This window comes from Notamacropus eugenii, chromosome 1, assembly GCF_028372415.1.
Source record: "Notamacropus eugenii isolate mMacEug1 chromosome 1, mMacEug1.pri_v2, whole genome shotgun sequence".
NCBI lineage: Eukaryota > Metazoa > Chordata > Mammalia > Diprotodontia > Macropodidae > Notamacropus > Notamacropus eugenii.
The window spans coordinates 500,520,058-500,535,998 of NC_092872.1; the positions used below are offsets into that span (position 1 = coordinate 500,520,058).

The following is a 15,941-nucleotide window of genomic DNA, read 5'->3' on the forward strand; positions in this document are numbered from 1 at the left end:
CTTCTCTGAAAGACCTTGATGGAAAAAGAAAAATTTCTGCAATGGATATGCTGACAAACGTGTGTAAGGGTGTGAGTATGTATACCAGTGTATGCATGAGAATGTATGCCTCTATGTATGAGTACAAGTATACACATGTTTGTATGTGTGAGTGTGAACATGTGCATGTGTGTACATGATTGTCTAAGGGCATGTGACTCTACGTGCATGAGTATAAGGGACTGTATTGTAAGGCTATGCCTGTGAATAAATGCATATTTATGGCATTTTTTAGTGCTTGTATTTATATAAGGGTTCACTTTTGGAAAGGTAAATAGAGTATGGTACAAGGATAGTTGAATGTGGAGTCAGGAAGACCTGCACTCAAATTCTGCCTCTTAGTGGCTGTGGGAACCAGCATGAAGCATGTAACCTTGTCGAATCTTAGTTTCTTCATCTGTAAAATGGAGAGACCTGTAGCATATACCTCACAGGGCTGTTGTGTGGTTCAAAAAAATCATGACTGTAAAGCATTTTATACATATGTATATACGCACATATATACATATGTACATATATACACATACACAGTATATGTATACCTGTATACACATACAGTATATATGTACATATATACATATGTACATATATACACATACACAGTATATGTATACCTGTATACACATACACATATCATATACATATATACAACATGTACACATACACACATGCATATATGCACATGTACATACACACATATGTATATGCACACATATATACACATGCACATACATGTATATATATATACAGAAACATAAATATAGGCAGCTAGATGGCACAGTGAACAGAGTGCCAGACTTGAGATATTTACTAGCTGTGTGCCGCTGAGAAAGTCACTTAACCCTGTTTGCCTCACTCCCTCATTTGTAAAATGAGCTAGAGAAGAAAATGGCAGACTATTCTGATATCTTTCCCAAGAAAACTCCAAATAGTGTCACAAAGAGTCGGACATGACTGAGATGACTGAACAAGAACCCTGTGTATGTGTATGTACATCTATGCCTGACTGAGTGGGGGAGGGGAGATGGTGTATGGCTGTGTGAGAACAAGTGAGTGTGCCTGTTTATATATTCACATATATGTGTATGTATGCATATGAACATGAATGTACATATGAGCATGCGAGTGTCTTATGGACAATGTGGAGCATTAGTAGAAAGAATAAGAAATCAGGGGAAGCCAGCTGAATGCTCAAGTCTTCTCCTTCTCTGCTCATTCCGTTTCTGTGACTGTACTTTTTCAGCAGCTCTGGGCCCCAAGACCCTCAAGGCAGAAGATGTTTATTAAACACTCAAAATGGGTAAAAACACTTATGGGAAAGTCAACAAAAGTTATGGGCCCAGTCTCAAGTCAGGGGGATAAGGCATCAACACATATAACTACAATAAAGGGAGATTGTGTTGTGTCCATAGGAAAGGTAAAAATGAGTGCTTAGTACATTTCAAAAGAGGAACGGATCATTTCTAGTTGTGGGGAATCAAGGGAGATTCCATGAAGGAGATGGCATTGAAATTGGGGTTGAAAGATAGCAGGGGTTTCAATAGATAGAGAGGGGAGGGACTTATGTGTAAAAGCTGGACTAGATGACCTCCAAGGTCACTTCCAACTCTACAATTCTGTGATTCCTAACTTCTATAACTCTTCCCTCCTCCACTACCACCTTCCTGCACTGAATTTACTGTTTGCCCCTAAAAATACATCTATTGGCTAACTCTACTTGGCATGATTTACTAGACAAAGAAGAGAATCCAGCCCGATATTGTCCACACAAAGCGTAAAATCAACACCCAATTTTATAGATATAGAAACTGAGACCACATCCCATTGAGGCACTAATTTCCCCCATAATGGCCTAAGAGGTTATTTAGGGGGTATTGCTGTCATATTTTCTGGCAAGTGAACTGCAGCAGACAGTAATGGCTCTTCTCAGAGTATCTGACTATTCTCACAGGGGCAGTTTATTCCTTGGGGCAGACAGGCTCAGAACTCCTCCACTTCTAATACCTCCCCAAGACAAGCTGAACTTTTTCCTGTTTATTCATAGCTAATGAAATGACCGGGCTAAAGGAAGAAAACAAAGCTCTGAAGGAAGAATTGAAGAGACTTCGAAACCTGGAGTGAGTTCTGGCTGAGCCTTCCTCTACCCCTTACCTATGTCTGGGCAAATGGGCCCTGGACCACCATCTTGGGAAACAATTCCCTAATCACCTCATTCCTATGGAGCGGGAAAGGTGGTACCATCCAGCTACCATTAACTATGAATTTGTTTGAACTATAATAATAGTGGGAAGCTAGCGGCACCACAGTGTACAGTGCACCAGGTCTTAAGTCAGACTTCAAATCTGACCTCAGACATTTACTAGCTGTGTGACCCTGGGCAAGTCACTTAACCCTGTTTGCCTCAGTTTTCTCATCTGTAAAATGAGCTGGAGAAGGAAATGGCAAACTACTCCATTATCTTTGCCAAAATAACCCGAACGGGGTCATGAAGAGTTGGAAACAACTAAATAACAACAGCAAAGATAATAATAGTGAAAGGCAATTTAGTGTAGTGGAAGTTGAACAAACCTTGGGACCAGGAAGACTTGGGTTCAAGCTCTGTCTCTGACACATAGTAGCTGTGCATCCCAGGACAGGTCACTTCTCAGTGCTCTAGATCCAAAGTATCAAATAGGCACATGCCACCAAAGGAGGTTAAAATGTAATTGGAAAATATTTAACAAAATAATTAAAATACAATGAAACAAAGATGACATTACATTTTAAAACTAATCAATTAGTTTCTATCTGAAGTAATGTCAAACTCAATACAAATGGGGACTACTGATAATTCAAAAGGATCCCTTACAGCTGCCTATTGACCTAGAAAACCACATATTAACATCATCTATGTTTTATTATTTTTATTTCTTTTGTTAAATTTTTCACAGTCACATTGTCATCTGGTTCCCAGATGAAAACTGTAAGACTGAGACCCTGTAACTATAAATTGCAAACAAAGTGTCAACCTACAGAGGTAGAGGGAGTTTTCTCACCTCAGGTTTAACTATTTCAATTAAATCACAGGCCTGATGTCTCTCCCCATAAGAGAAATAATAATTGCTCACATTTCTAGAGCACCTCAAGGTTACCAAAGTACTTTCCTCACAACAACCCTGCAAACAGATCATTTCAGATGAAGAAACTTGAGACTCATTTGGAAGGGGGCCAGTACTTACATTTTCCAAGAGGACCCAGAGAGGGAAGTGCTTAACCCTAAAGAATGAAGCTCTAATGGTGGGATTTCATGGACCCTTAGGAGAAAAACTTATTGGACTTTTTTCTAGGATTATGGGATTGTCAGATTTTAGAGGAGGGTTCTTTATCACAAACTTTTTATTTTACAAGTAAGGAAACTGAAACTCTGGGAGATGAGGTTTTTGTCCAAGGTCACAAACAGTGGAGCTAGCAGCATAGCATATAATGGAAAGAGTATTTGCTTTAGAATCAAAAAACCTAGGTTTGAATTCTGGTTCTTCCACTTACTACCTGTGTGATCTTGGGAAGAGAATAAGCACTTAGATAATACCTACTATATGTCAGGCACTGTGCTAAGCATTTTTAATACATATTATCTCATTTGATCTTTACCATATATTATACATAAATAATAATAGGTATTATTATTATCCTTGTTTTATAGTTAAGGAAACTGAGGCAAACAGAGGTTAAGTGACTTGCTCAGGATCACACAACTAGTAAATGTCTGAGGTCAGATTTAAACCTAGGATTTCCTGACTCCAGAGCTCCATCTTGGTGCTACCACCCTGCCTTGAGTAAATCACTTCACTTCTCTGGCCTTCAACTATTTCATCTACAAATGGAGGCAATTATATTAGTGCTCCCTGTGATCCTTTACCAATCTAAAACTCCGTGATACTATGACCTTTATAAGAAGATATGCCTTCCCAGCAACCCTCAAACCATGGCATATATGGGTCCCCCAACTATGCTTAGACTTAAGGCTAGTCTCCTTTCACCAACCCCACCATGATGGTTTAGTGTCATCCTCATTCCTCTTTGTCTCTTTCATCCTAGAGACAGACCCAAATATCACCGGGCTATGTCCAGGGAAAGCAGCTCCAGTCCAGATTCACCTGTGCCCTTACTATCCCCAGGGGGACGGAAGCCTAGCACTGAGAAACCACCACCAAGTCGGGAGAAAGAGGAGGATTATCTTCCCCACACTCCCCTAGGAGAAGGTACAGTGTGGAACATGGAACAGAGAGGGATGAGAAAGAGGGTGGACATGGAGTCTGAGGAAGTAAGCACCAAGTGAAATGGGCAGGATTCTAGGGCAGAAGAGGCACATGGAAAAGGAACATCCTTCCTTTCAGTTAAGTTCACAATTTCTATTCCACTAGAGATTTGAGCAACTGGCAGGAAGGGGAAAGAAGTTTCAGTTAGCAAATTTTTGCCCACCAAAACCACATTCTCTATACAAATCCATAAGAAGTCTAGTACATAAATGCGTGAATTTAGCTGCACTGGAGACAACAAAATAAAATCCCAGGTATAACTGTTTATAAAAACACACACACACATACAGCCCAGAACTAAGAGATCCTCTTCCATCAATTTTTCTGACCTTTTCTTTCTTTCTTAAAAACAGAAAAGTCAACGGGATACCAGACTTCTCCAATCCCTAAAATGCCTCCTGGCACAAGCCTGCAGGAGCAGAGAGTTCTGGACATGGTGAGGTTTGGAACATTTGGAGTCATATCTCTTTTTCTGAGCTAGATCAAAGCAAAATGGAGCCCTGTTTTCAAAGCCATATTCTATAACCCCTTTCACCAGAACTAAAAGGTGTTTTCAAATGGCCTCATCCTCCAAGAAATCTATCCTTTTTGTCTAAGACAGTGTGCCCACAGTGTACCTACCACGTGACCAGAAGGGAAGCTGGTGACACAGAGAATACTCGTAATCCTTAGGCACTATTAATTGATGCTAGAACCAGCCCCTAAATGGAATCCTGTCGAGGATAACTCTGCCTTAGCTCTTATCCAGATAATGAAAGTTTACTAAATTAGATTTCATAATTCAATTGTTCTATAGAACCATTAGAGAGACTAACAAGAGAGTAAACAATTTGAGAGGGTTATTCAACTTTGTCTACTCCTCAGCACTTTACACTAATTCTTGTATATTTGGGGTGTTCTAAATGAAGGAGTAAACTAGTCTGAGGCAGTGTGATATAGTGGTATGAATAATAATAATAATAATAATAGCTAATATTTCCATAGCACTTTCCATATAATTTCTCATTTGATCGTCACAAAGAGTCGGTGCCATTTTATGAAGAAATTGACACTGAAAGAAGCAAGTGACTTGCTAGGATCCAATAGCTATTAAATGACTATGGTAGGATTTGAACTCAGGTCTTCTCAGTTCCAAGTCCAATAGCTCTATCTACCACACGACTAGGAGTCAAGAAGCATGGATTCTAGTTCCAATTCTCTTACCTGTAAATTCTCATAATCTAGACTGGAGCCCTTCTAGCTCTGACATTTTTAACAGCATTTTATTTTTCCCCAATTATGTCATTTTTTGCATTAATTTTTACAGGATTTTAAGTTCCAAATTTTTCTCCTTCCCTCTCTCTCCTTCCCTCTTCTGAAAACGGTGCACAATTTGATATAGCTTATATATGTGCTATCGTGTAAAACATATTTTCATATTGGTCAGTTGTGAAAGAAGAAACAGATCAAAAGAAAAAAACACAAAAAAAGAATAAAGTAAGTGAAAAAAGTATGCTTTGATCTGTAATCAGAGTCCATCAGTTCTTTATCTGGATGTGGATAGCATTTTCCTTCATGAGTCCTTTGTACCTGTCTCAGATCATCATATTGTTAAGAAGATCTAAGACATTCACATTTTATCATCACATGATGTTGCTGATACTGAGTACAATGTTCTCCTGGTTCTGTTCATTTCACTTTGCATCAGTTCGTACAAGTCTTTCCAGGTTTTTCTGAAATCTGCTCACCATTTCTTATTGCACGATAGTATTCCATTACATTTATATACCATAGCTTGTTCAGCCATTCCCCAGTTGATGGGCATCCTCTCAATTTCCAATACTTTGCCACCACAAAAAGGGCTGCTGTAAATATTTTTGCACATTTAGATCCTTTTCCCTTTTTTATGATCTCTTTGGGATACAGACCTAGTAGTGATATTGCTGGATCAAAGGGTAAGCACATTTTGGTTGCCCTTTGAGCATCTTCCAAACTGCTCTCCAGAATGGTTAGATCAGTTCACAACTCCACGAACATTGTATTACTGTTCTAATTTTCCCACATCCTCTCCAACATTTATCATTTTCCTTTTTTGTCACACTAGCCAATCTGATAGGTGTGATGTGGTACCTCAGAGTTGTTTCAATTTACATTTCTCTGATCAATAATGATTTAGAGCCCTTCTTCATACACTTAGAGATAGCTTTGATTTCTTTATCTGAACACTGCCTGTTCATGTCCTTTAACCATTTATCAGTTGGGGAATGCCTTATATTTTTATAAATTTGATTCAGTTCTCTATATGTTTGAGAAATGAGGCCTTTGTCAGAGAGACTTGCTGTAAAGATTGTTTCCCAGCTTTCCATTTTACATCTAATCTTGGTTGCATTGGTTTTGTCTGTGCAAAAGATTTGTAATTTAACATTATCCAAATTATCTGTTTTATGTGTCATAATGCTATATCTTATTTGGCATGAATTCTTCCCCTACCTATAGATCTGACAGGTAGACTATTTCTTGCTCTTCTAATTTGCTTAGGGTGGCACCCTTTATGTCTATTTCATGTACCCATTTTGACCTTATCTTGGCAAATGATGTGAGATGTTGGTCTATACCTAATTTATACCCTATTGTTTTTCCATTTTCCCAGCAGTTTTTATCAGCTAGTGAATCCTTATCCCAAAGGCTCAGGTCTTTGGGTTTGTCAAACACTAGATTACTTAGTCATTTACTACTGTGTCCTATGTACCTTATCTATTCCAGATAGTTTTGATGACTGCTGCTTTATAATATAGTTTGAGATCTGCTATTGCCAGGCTACTTTCCTTCATACTTTTTTTTTCATTAATTCCCTTGATATTCTTGACCTTTTACTCTTCCAGATTAATTTTGTTGTTATTTTTTTGTATCTATAAGATAATTTTTGGTAGTTTGATTGGTATGGCACTGAATAAGTAAATTAACTTAGGTAGAATTGGCATTTTCATTATACTGGCTCAGGTTACTATGAACTATTAAATTTTTTCCAATTGTTTAGGTCTAACTTTATTTGTGTGAAAAGTGTTTTGTGCTTGTGTTCATCTAGTTCCTGGGTTTGTCTTGACAGATAGACCCCACACACACACACCCAGTATTTTATATGGTTTACAATTATTTTAGATGAGATTTCTTTCTGTCTCTCATTGTTGGGCTTTGTTGGTCATATAAAGAAATGCTGATGATTTATGTGGATTTATCTTACATACCGCAACTTTGCTAAAGTTGTTAATTATTTCAAGTTTTTTTTTAGTTGATTCTCTAAGGTACTCTAAATATACCATCATATCATCTGCAAAGAGTGATAATTTTGTTTCTACATTGCCTATTCTAATTCCTTCCATTTCTTTTTTCTTCTCATTGCTAGTACTGTATTGAATAATAGTGGTGATAATGGGCATTCTTGCTTCACTCCTGATCTTATGAGGATGGCTTCTAGCTTATCCCCATTACAGAAAATGGTTGCTGATGGTCTTAGATGGATAGTGCTTATCATTTTAATGAATGTTTCCTTTATTCCTGTGTTCTCTAGTGTTTTTATTAGGAATGGATGCTATATTTTGTCAAAAGCTTTTTGTGTATCTATTGAGATAATCATGTGATTTCTGTTGGTTTTGTTATTAATACGGTCAATTATGTTGATAGTTTTCCTAATATTAAACAAACACTGTATTCCTGGTATAAGTCCCATCTGGTCATAGTGTATAATCCTTGTGATATATTGCTGTGATCATCTTGCTAGCATTTTGTTCAAAATTTTTGTCTCAATATTCACTAGGGAAATTGGTCTATAATTTTCTTTCTCTGTTTTAGCTCTTCCTGGTTTAGGTAGCAGCACTATATTTGCGTCAGAAAAGGAATTTGGTAGCATTCTTTCTTTGTCTATTTTTCTAATATTCCGGTATTGAAATCAATTGTTCTTTACATGTTTGGTAGAATTCACTTGCAAAGCCATCTGCTCCTGAGGATTTTTTTAGGGAGTTAATTAATGACTTGTTCAATTTCTTTTTCTAAGAGAGGGTTATTTAGATATTCAGTTTCCTGATCTATTAATCTAAATAATTTATATTTTGTAAACCTTCATCAATTTTACTCAAATTGTCAGATTTATTGACATTTAATTAGCCAAAATGTCTCCTAACAACTGCTTTAATTTCTTCATTGGTGGTGATTTCATTTTCATTTTTTATACTGGATATTTGATTTTCTTTCTTTTTTTTAAATCCAATTAACCAATAGCTTATCTATTTTATTGTTTGCTTGCTTGTTTTCAGAAAACCAGCTTCTAGTTTTACTTATTAGTTCAATAGTTTTGTTCACTTTCAGTTTTATTAATCTCACCTTTCATTTTCAGAATTTCCAGCTTAGTGTACAATTGAGGATTTTTAATTTGTTCTTTTTCTAGTTTTTCAAGTTGCATGCCCAATTAATTGATCTGCTCTTTCTCTATTTTGTTGATGTAATAATTTAGAGAAATAAATCTTCCTTTAAATACTACTTTGGCTACATCCCATAAATTTTGGGATGTTGTCTCATTGTTGTCATTCTCCTTAATAAAATCATTGATTGTTTCTATGATTTGTTCTTTGATCCATTTATTCTTTAGGATTAGATTATTTAGTTTCCAGTTAATTTTTAATCTATTTTTCTGCTTCTCTTTGTTGAATATAATTTTTGTTGTTTTATTATGTGAAAAGAACACATTTAATATTTCTGCCTTTCTATATTTGATTTTGAGGGTTTTGTGCCCTTATACATAGTCAGTTTTTGTGTAGGGGCCATGTACTACTGAGGAAAGAGTTCCTTTCTGTTCCCATTCAGTTTTCTCCAAAGGTCTGTCATATCTAATTTTTATCATATTTTAGTCACCTCCTTAGTTTCTTTCTTGTTTATTTTTTTGGTTGGATTTATCAAGTTCTGAGAAGGAACAGTTGAGCTCCATCACTAGTATGTTTTGCTATCTTTTTCTTCCTATAACTAGCTTAACTTCTTTAAAAATTTCGATGCTATACTACTTGGTGCATATGTGTTTAGTATTGATATTACTTCATTGTATATGGTACCTTTAAGCAACATGTAGTTTCCTTCTTTATCTGTTTCAATTAGGTCTAGTTTTACTTTTGCTTTCTCTGAGATCATCATTGCTACCCCTGCTTATTTTACTTCAGTTGAAGCATAATAGATTCTGATCTAGCCCCTTATCATTACTCTGTGTGTCTCTCTCTGCTTCAAGTATGTTTCTTATAAATAACATATTGTAGGATTCTAGTTTTTGATCCACTCTGCTTTCTGCTTCCATTATATGGAAAAGTTTACCCCATTCACATTCACAGTTATGATTACTAACTGTATTTCCCTCTATTCTATTTTTCCTCCTGTTTGTCCTCTCTCTCCTTTAACTCTTTCCCTCCTTGACAGTGTTTTGCTTCTGTCTACATCTCCCCTAATCTGCCCTCTCTTCCATCAGTCATCTGCCTTTACTTAATCTCCTCCCCTCCTACTTTCCTGTTGTGTAAGATAGAATTCTATATTCCTTCTTTGAGTCAATACTGATGAGAATAAAGTTCAGGTGATGCCCATCGCCCACTCTCCCATTTTTCCCTCTACTGTAATAGACTTTTTGTGTCTTTTCCTGTGGAATAACTTACCCCATTCTAACTCTCCCTTCCTTCTGCACCCAGTTTCTCATCCCTTAATTATTTTTATGCCATTCCCTCGAATTTACCTTACACCCATTCCCTCTGTCTATGTCTATTCCTTGTATCTGTACTATTAGTGGTACAGTTTTTAAGAATTATCATTATCATCTTCCCAAGTTCTGCTCCACTGAATCCCTTATGTTTTCTTTTCCCCTTTTCACTTTTTAGGCTTCTCTTGGGTCTTGATATTGGAGATCTCTTGTGGTTGTTGCTGTTGTTGCTCAATTCTGGTCTTCTCATGAAAGCTTGAAATCCCTCTATTTCATTGAATGACCATTTTTCCCCCTTGAAGTATTATTATGCATATTTTAGCTGTGTAGGTGGTTCTGGTTGTAGTCCTAGTTCCTTTGCCTTCTGGAATATCATTCCATGACTGCTGATCCTTTAATGTTGTAGGTGCTAAGTCCTGTGTAAGCATAACTTTAACTCCCCAATATTTGAATTGTTTCTTTCTGATCACTTGCAGTACTTTTTCCTTGACCTGATAGCTCTGAAATTTGGCTATGATGTTCCTTGGAATTCTTATTTTGGGTTCTCTTTCCTGAGGGGGATCAGTGAATTCTTTCAATGTCTATTTTGCCCTCTGGTTCCAGAGTATCAGGGCAGTTTTCCTTGATAATTTCTTAAAAGATGTTGTTTATGTCCTCCTTTGGATTCTGGCTTTAAGGTACTTTGTCTCTCCTGGATCTATTTTTCAGGTCAGTTGTGTTTACATTTTCTTCTACTTTTTTTCCATTCTTTTGAATTTGTTTGATTCTTGATGTCTCATAGAGTCATTAACTTCCACTTACCCAATTCTAACTTTTTAAGAGTGTTTTCTTCAGTTAACATTTGCACTTCCTTTTCCATTTGGCCAATTGTACTTTTTAAGGAGTTGTTTTCTTTGGTAGATTTTTGTATTTCCTTTTCCATTTGGCCAATTCTATTTTTTAAGTAGTTGTTTTCTTTTTCTAAGCTATTGACTTTTTTTCATAATTTGCTTACATCACTCTCATTTCTTTTCCCAATTTTTATTCTACCTCTCTTATATGATTTTTAAACTTCCTTTTGAGCTCTTCCATGAGTTCTTTCTGGGCTTGAGATCACTTCCTGTTTTTGCTTAAGGCTTTGCACATAGGTGTTTTGATATTGCTGTCCTCTTCGGAGTTTGTATCTTGATCATCCCTGTCACCATAAGAACTTTCTATGGTCAGATTCTTTTCTTATTGTTCTTTGTTCATCTTTTCTGGTCTTTATCCTTTCTTTTAAGTTTGATCTCTGCTCCCAGGTTGGAAGGGGTATTGTCTCAGGTTTCTTGTACCAGGGGCTGCATGGCCTAGCTGTTTACCTGGTGCTACACTGATGCTTCCCTGAGGCCCAAGGGTGAACCTTATGTCTGCTGCTGGACTGAACTGGGGGTGACTGGGTTGCTAGCAGCCATAGGGGTATGACAACTCACCTGGCACTGAGCTGGAGTCCTAGTGCTGGTGTCTGGTGTGTGCTGAGGCTTGTGGGATGTTTCTGTGTTTCCCCAGGGCTACACAGAAGCATATGCCAGTCTGGCCCCTTTAAGCTATCTGTTTGCCCAGAGTTATGTTGAAGCACTTGGCAGGGGCAGCACTGGAAGCTGCCTGTTTGCTTAGACAGCCATAGGGTTGGCAGACACCTGTTTGCACAAGGTTATGTTGAAGCATGTGGAGGTCTAGCCCCTAGAGGTTGCCATTTTGCTGGGGCTATGCTGAAGCACCCGGCATTTCTCAGAGCTGGAGTCTTCCCATCCTTTGGCTACACTGAAGTACATGGCGGGGGGGAGGGGGGGGTCCTAGTGTTGGCATTTGCCTGCTCTACTGCACTAGGGCTCAGGATCTCCCACTGGTTTGCTGAGGTGGAGCTTGCTGCTGGTTTGCTGTAATACTTCCTGTTCTGGACTCCTCTTTTACCCAAGTGAGATAGACCTTTCCTGCCAATCTCCCAAGTTTCTTGGACTCAAAGATTATTCCACCCCATCTTTTTGCTGGTTCTGCTGTTCTAGGATGTGTTTGGGGGTGCCATTTTATGGTTGTTTGGAGGTAAATATGGGAGAATTATGGTGATTTACTGCTTACTCCACCATCTTGACTCCTAAAAGTCTAACTGATATTTTGTCAAGTTAAAGTCCCATTGAACTTTACCCATAAGGGCAACCATTGGGAGAATCACATTTAACAAAAAGATATTGGCAAGACATAGAATATCCTGATGAGGACAACCATAGTAGACAGCCAAGATATCAAAAGCACACCATGCCAAAATGACTTAAAGGATCAAAAGATGTTTAACCTAGACAAGAGAAAGCTTAGGTGGTAGATGTGAGAGCTTGTCTTCAGATGTTTGAAAGATATTCATATAGAGGATGGATTAGACACATCCCCAGAGTGCAGAATGAAAGGTAATGGTTAGAAAGTATTAGGAAATAAATTTGGAAGAAAACATTTTAATGATTAGAATTATCCTAAGTTGGAATGAGCTGCTTTAAAAAATGATGAATTTCTCTCTCCAATTCGAGCCAACAAGCATTTATTAAGCACCTATTCTGTGCATGGCACTCTTGTAGAAGTTGAGGAAACAAAGACAAAATGTACAATATACCTTGTCCTTAAAGAGTTTATATTTTACTGGGGAGGGGATATAAAATGCAAATAGATAAGTACCAAAAAGGCAGTTTAAGAAATGAAGAAGTATTAATGACTAGATGGATAAATAAAGTCTTCCTGTAGAAGGTGGCATATTAGCTAAACCTTCAAGAAAAATATTCTAAGAGGCAGAGATCAGGAAGAAGTGCTTTTAAAGGATGAAGACAACCTGTACAAAGGCACATAGATGTGCATGGGTAGCAAATGGACTGCAGATATCAGAGTTTAGCAAACAATCCAGTCTAGTTGGAATATTTCATGTATAAAGGAGAGTTATGTGAAATAAGTCTAGAAAGACAGTGAAGTCAGATTGGGAAGGGTTTTAAATACTAAATTGAGGGGTTTGTATTTTATCCTAAAAGACAATGGGGAGTCAATGAAGATTCTTGAGGAAGGGAATGATGTAGTCAGACTTGTGCTTTAGGAAACTTATTGTTATATGTGGATGATGGATTATAGAAAGAAGAGACTGGAAGCCAGGAGTCCAATTGGACTGACCACACACACCTAACATTAACAAGAATAATTAAAATAGAAAGGTACAGGTAGATCCCGATATTTCCACTGAGCTAGAGCAAATGACCATATTTTACATAATTATCACTTTGAAAAGTGCAAAAGAGTGATCACTTCAGGGGATTCTTTATTATTCACTCATTAGAAAATAGCTATACTGTCCTGTATCTCTCCTCCCTTTCACAGCCAAATGCTAGAAAAGAAAAATTATCTATACTTCTCTCACTTCCTTTTCACTCACTTTTCACCCCTTTGCAGTCTGACTTCCAACCCCAGTACTGCAAGGCAACTACCCTTTATATGTTTACCAAGGATCTCTTCATTGCTTAATCTCACAGCTTTTTCTTAGCCCTTATATTTCTCTGCAGCACTTGGTAATATTGATCACTCTCTCCTCCAAAACTCTCTCTTCCTTAAGTTTTCATGACACTGCCCTTTTCTGTTCTGATTACTGCTCTGACTTTCTCTGCTCTGACTATTAATTTCCTAAAATTAGTCTCTTTTGATAGATCTCCATCTTTCTCTCTGCCAAACCATGTGTACCCTTATCTAAGGCTCTGTCCTGGAACTTTTCTCTTCTCTTCCTTCCCTATACCCCTTTTCTTGGGAATCTCATTGGCTCCCATAGGCTCAACTATTATTTCTTTATAGATGACTTAGATCTCTATATCTAACCCTAATCTATGTCCTAAGATCTAATTCCACCTGACCAACTACTGTCTATTGGATATTTTTGAGCCTGTTGTCCTGAAAATCATTGTATGTCTTCCAGCAGAAGCTGAAAGATCATTTGCCAAGGATGTTATAGATGTAATTCAGTGTTTGAGTACAGGTTGAACTAGGCAATACCTATGCTCTCTTCTAACTGAGATTCTGTGACTCTACAATATTGTAATCTGTAAACAAACACTTAAATGCAATGAGTAACTCACTACTTAAAGCATAATATTAGTAAAGAAACTCTACATTTTATAGAGCTTTGTACTTTTCAAAGAAATTTCATACTTTACTCTCACAAAAACTTTATGACAGAGACAGAGCGGTACTACCCCCATTTAATAGATAAAAAAACAGGGCCGGTGAGGTTAGATCCAAGGTCACATAAGTCAGCAGTATAAGGAGTGGATTACTATCTTTTATAGTGTAAGCTATGTTTTCTGTAATGAGAATAACCAATCCCTGACTTATCTGTTGAGTGTGTTTATTTATTTATATACACATTATATTTATACCATATTATGTATATAATATTTATATGCATATATATACATATGCATGTGTGTGTGTGTGTATATATATATACATATATATATCACAGAGTTGCTTAAAATGAGGCACATCTGCATAGGATTCCATGTGCCCTTGTTTACATGTAATGAATATTATAACCTTGATGTTGTTCTCATCTCCCCTCTCTTCAGAATCCCCAGAGGATTTCTAATCAGCTGCATGGGACCATTGCTGTGGTCAGACCAGGCTCCCGGGCTTGCCTCTCAGAGAAAAATTCTTCTGAAGCAGCCACTCCACCTCTGCCAAGAAGCAGCCCTCCATCCCCATCCTATGACCGAAGTCATACCCTGGACAGGTGAGTGGAGGTCCCTTTCCCCAATCTTCTCAGCACACACAGAAGATCACATCTGAGTTGGGGGTGGGACGTGATACATCAGAAAGAGCATTGGGTCAGAAAACCAGGGTTCAAATCTCACTCTGCCATTTACTACCTGTGTGACCTTGGATCAATCATTTATCCTCTCTGATCCTCAGTTTCTTTACATCCAAAATGAGAGAACTGGACTAGCTGACCTCTGAGGTCATCTAGATGACCTCTAAAGTCAGCCGGCCTTAATCTATAATATATAACATATAATCTCAATCTATAATCCTATGATTAAGAAAAAGGAGATCCCCAAAATTGCCCCAAAAAAACAGTCCCAAGTAAAAGGGACCCCCTCCCATATATTAAATGGAGTGAATCAGAGGAAGTAGATTTGATCTTCCCATCCCCAAAGCAGTCCAGCTGCTATCCAAATGCCCAGACCAAAGTAGAATATCATCTGTGTGGCAATCAATATGAGAGCACTATGGGAGCCTCCTGATCTACCTAACCTAGGCTTGGGGTGGAGTATTGTGGTAGAGAAAGATTCAGAAAACCAAGGATGCAAAAGAAGTGCTGCTCTGTCCAAATACAGAGCAAGATAGCAGGAAGAAATATTGAAGGAACATGGCATTCCTAGGAATTTCCCAGGAACTGCTCCTTGTATCATATTCTCCATCATTTCCACACTCCTCAAGAGGGATCTCTATCCCAGCCCTGACCCAAGCTTCCATCCTTGTGGTGGAGTAGAGTCCTGTTCGTTCTCCCAGTTCCTGACATCTGCACTGCACAGTCTGAGTTAAGTCTAGCGCCCTGTTACCTGTCAACGCTCAAGCTGATGAAGCTAATTGAGTTTGGGAGGGGGAGCAGAGGAAAGAATGGGGAAGAATGAATAAACTGGTGGAAGGGAGATCAGAGGCAGAACCAGTACTTCACAACACACTTATTCTAAATGGGCCTTTGGAGTTCCAATCACCTGGGAACTCCAGGTAATTGTCCCGTTTGTCCTTATCTTTATCCCTTCATGGTCTAAGCCTTTAAATCAGGGCTTTGTAAACCAAACCAGTCTACTGGAAGCTACTTTCTTCACCCCATCCCCCTTCCCTTCCAGGACTTTCCTAGCTCTTGA

At 37.9% G+C, this 15,941-nt stretch overlaps 1 protein-coding gene across 1 annotated transcript in view; it reads left to right on the forward strand.

Annotated features, from left to right (window-relative positions):
* RBBP8NL (RBBP8 N-terminal like) overlaps positions 1–15,941 on the forward strand; it is a 71,596-nt gene that overhangs the window by 29,748 nt on the left and 25,907 nt on the right. Inside the window, exons 6-9 of the mRNA XM_072633350.1 lie at positions 2,084–2,156; positions 4,117–4,280; positions 4,691–4,773; positions 14,640–14,803. Coding sequence (XP_072489451.1) covers positions 2,084–2,156; positions 4,117–4,280; positions 4,691–4,773; positions 14,640–14,803 — 484 coding nt within the window. The remainder of the gene's footprint in view (positions 1–2,083; positions 2,157–4,116; positions 4,281–4,690; positions 4,774–14,639; positions 14,804–15,941) is intronic.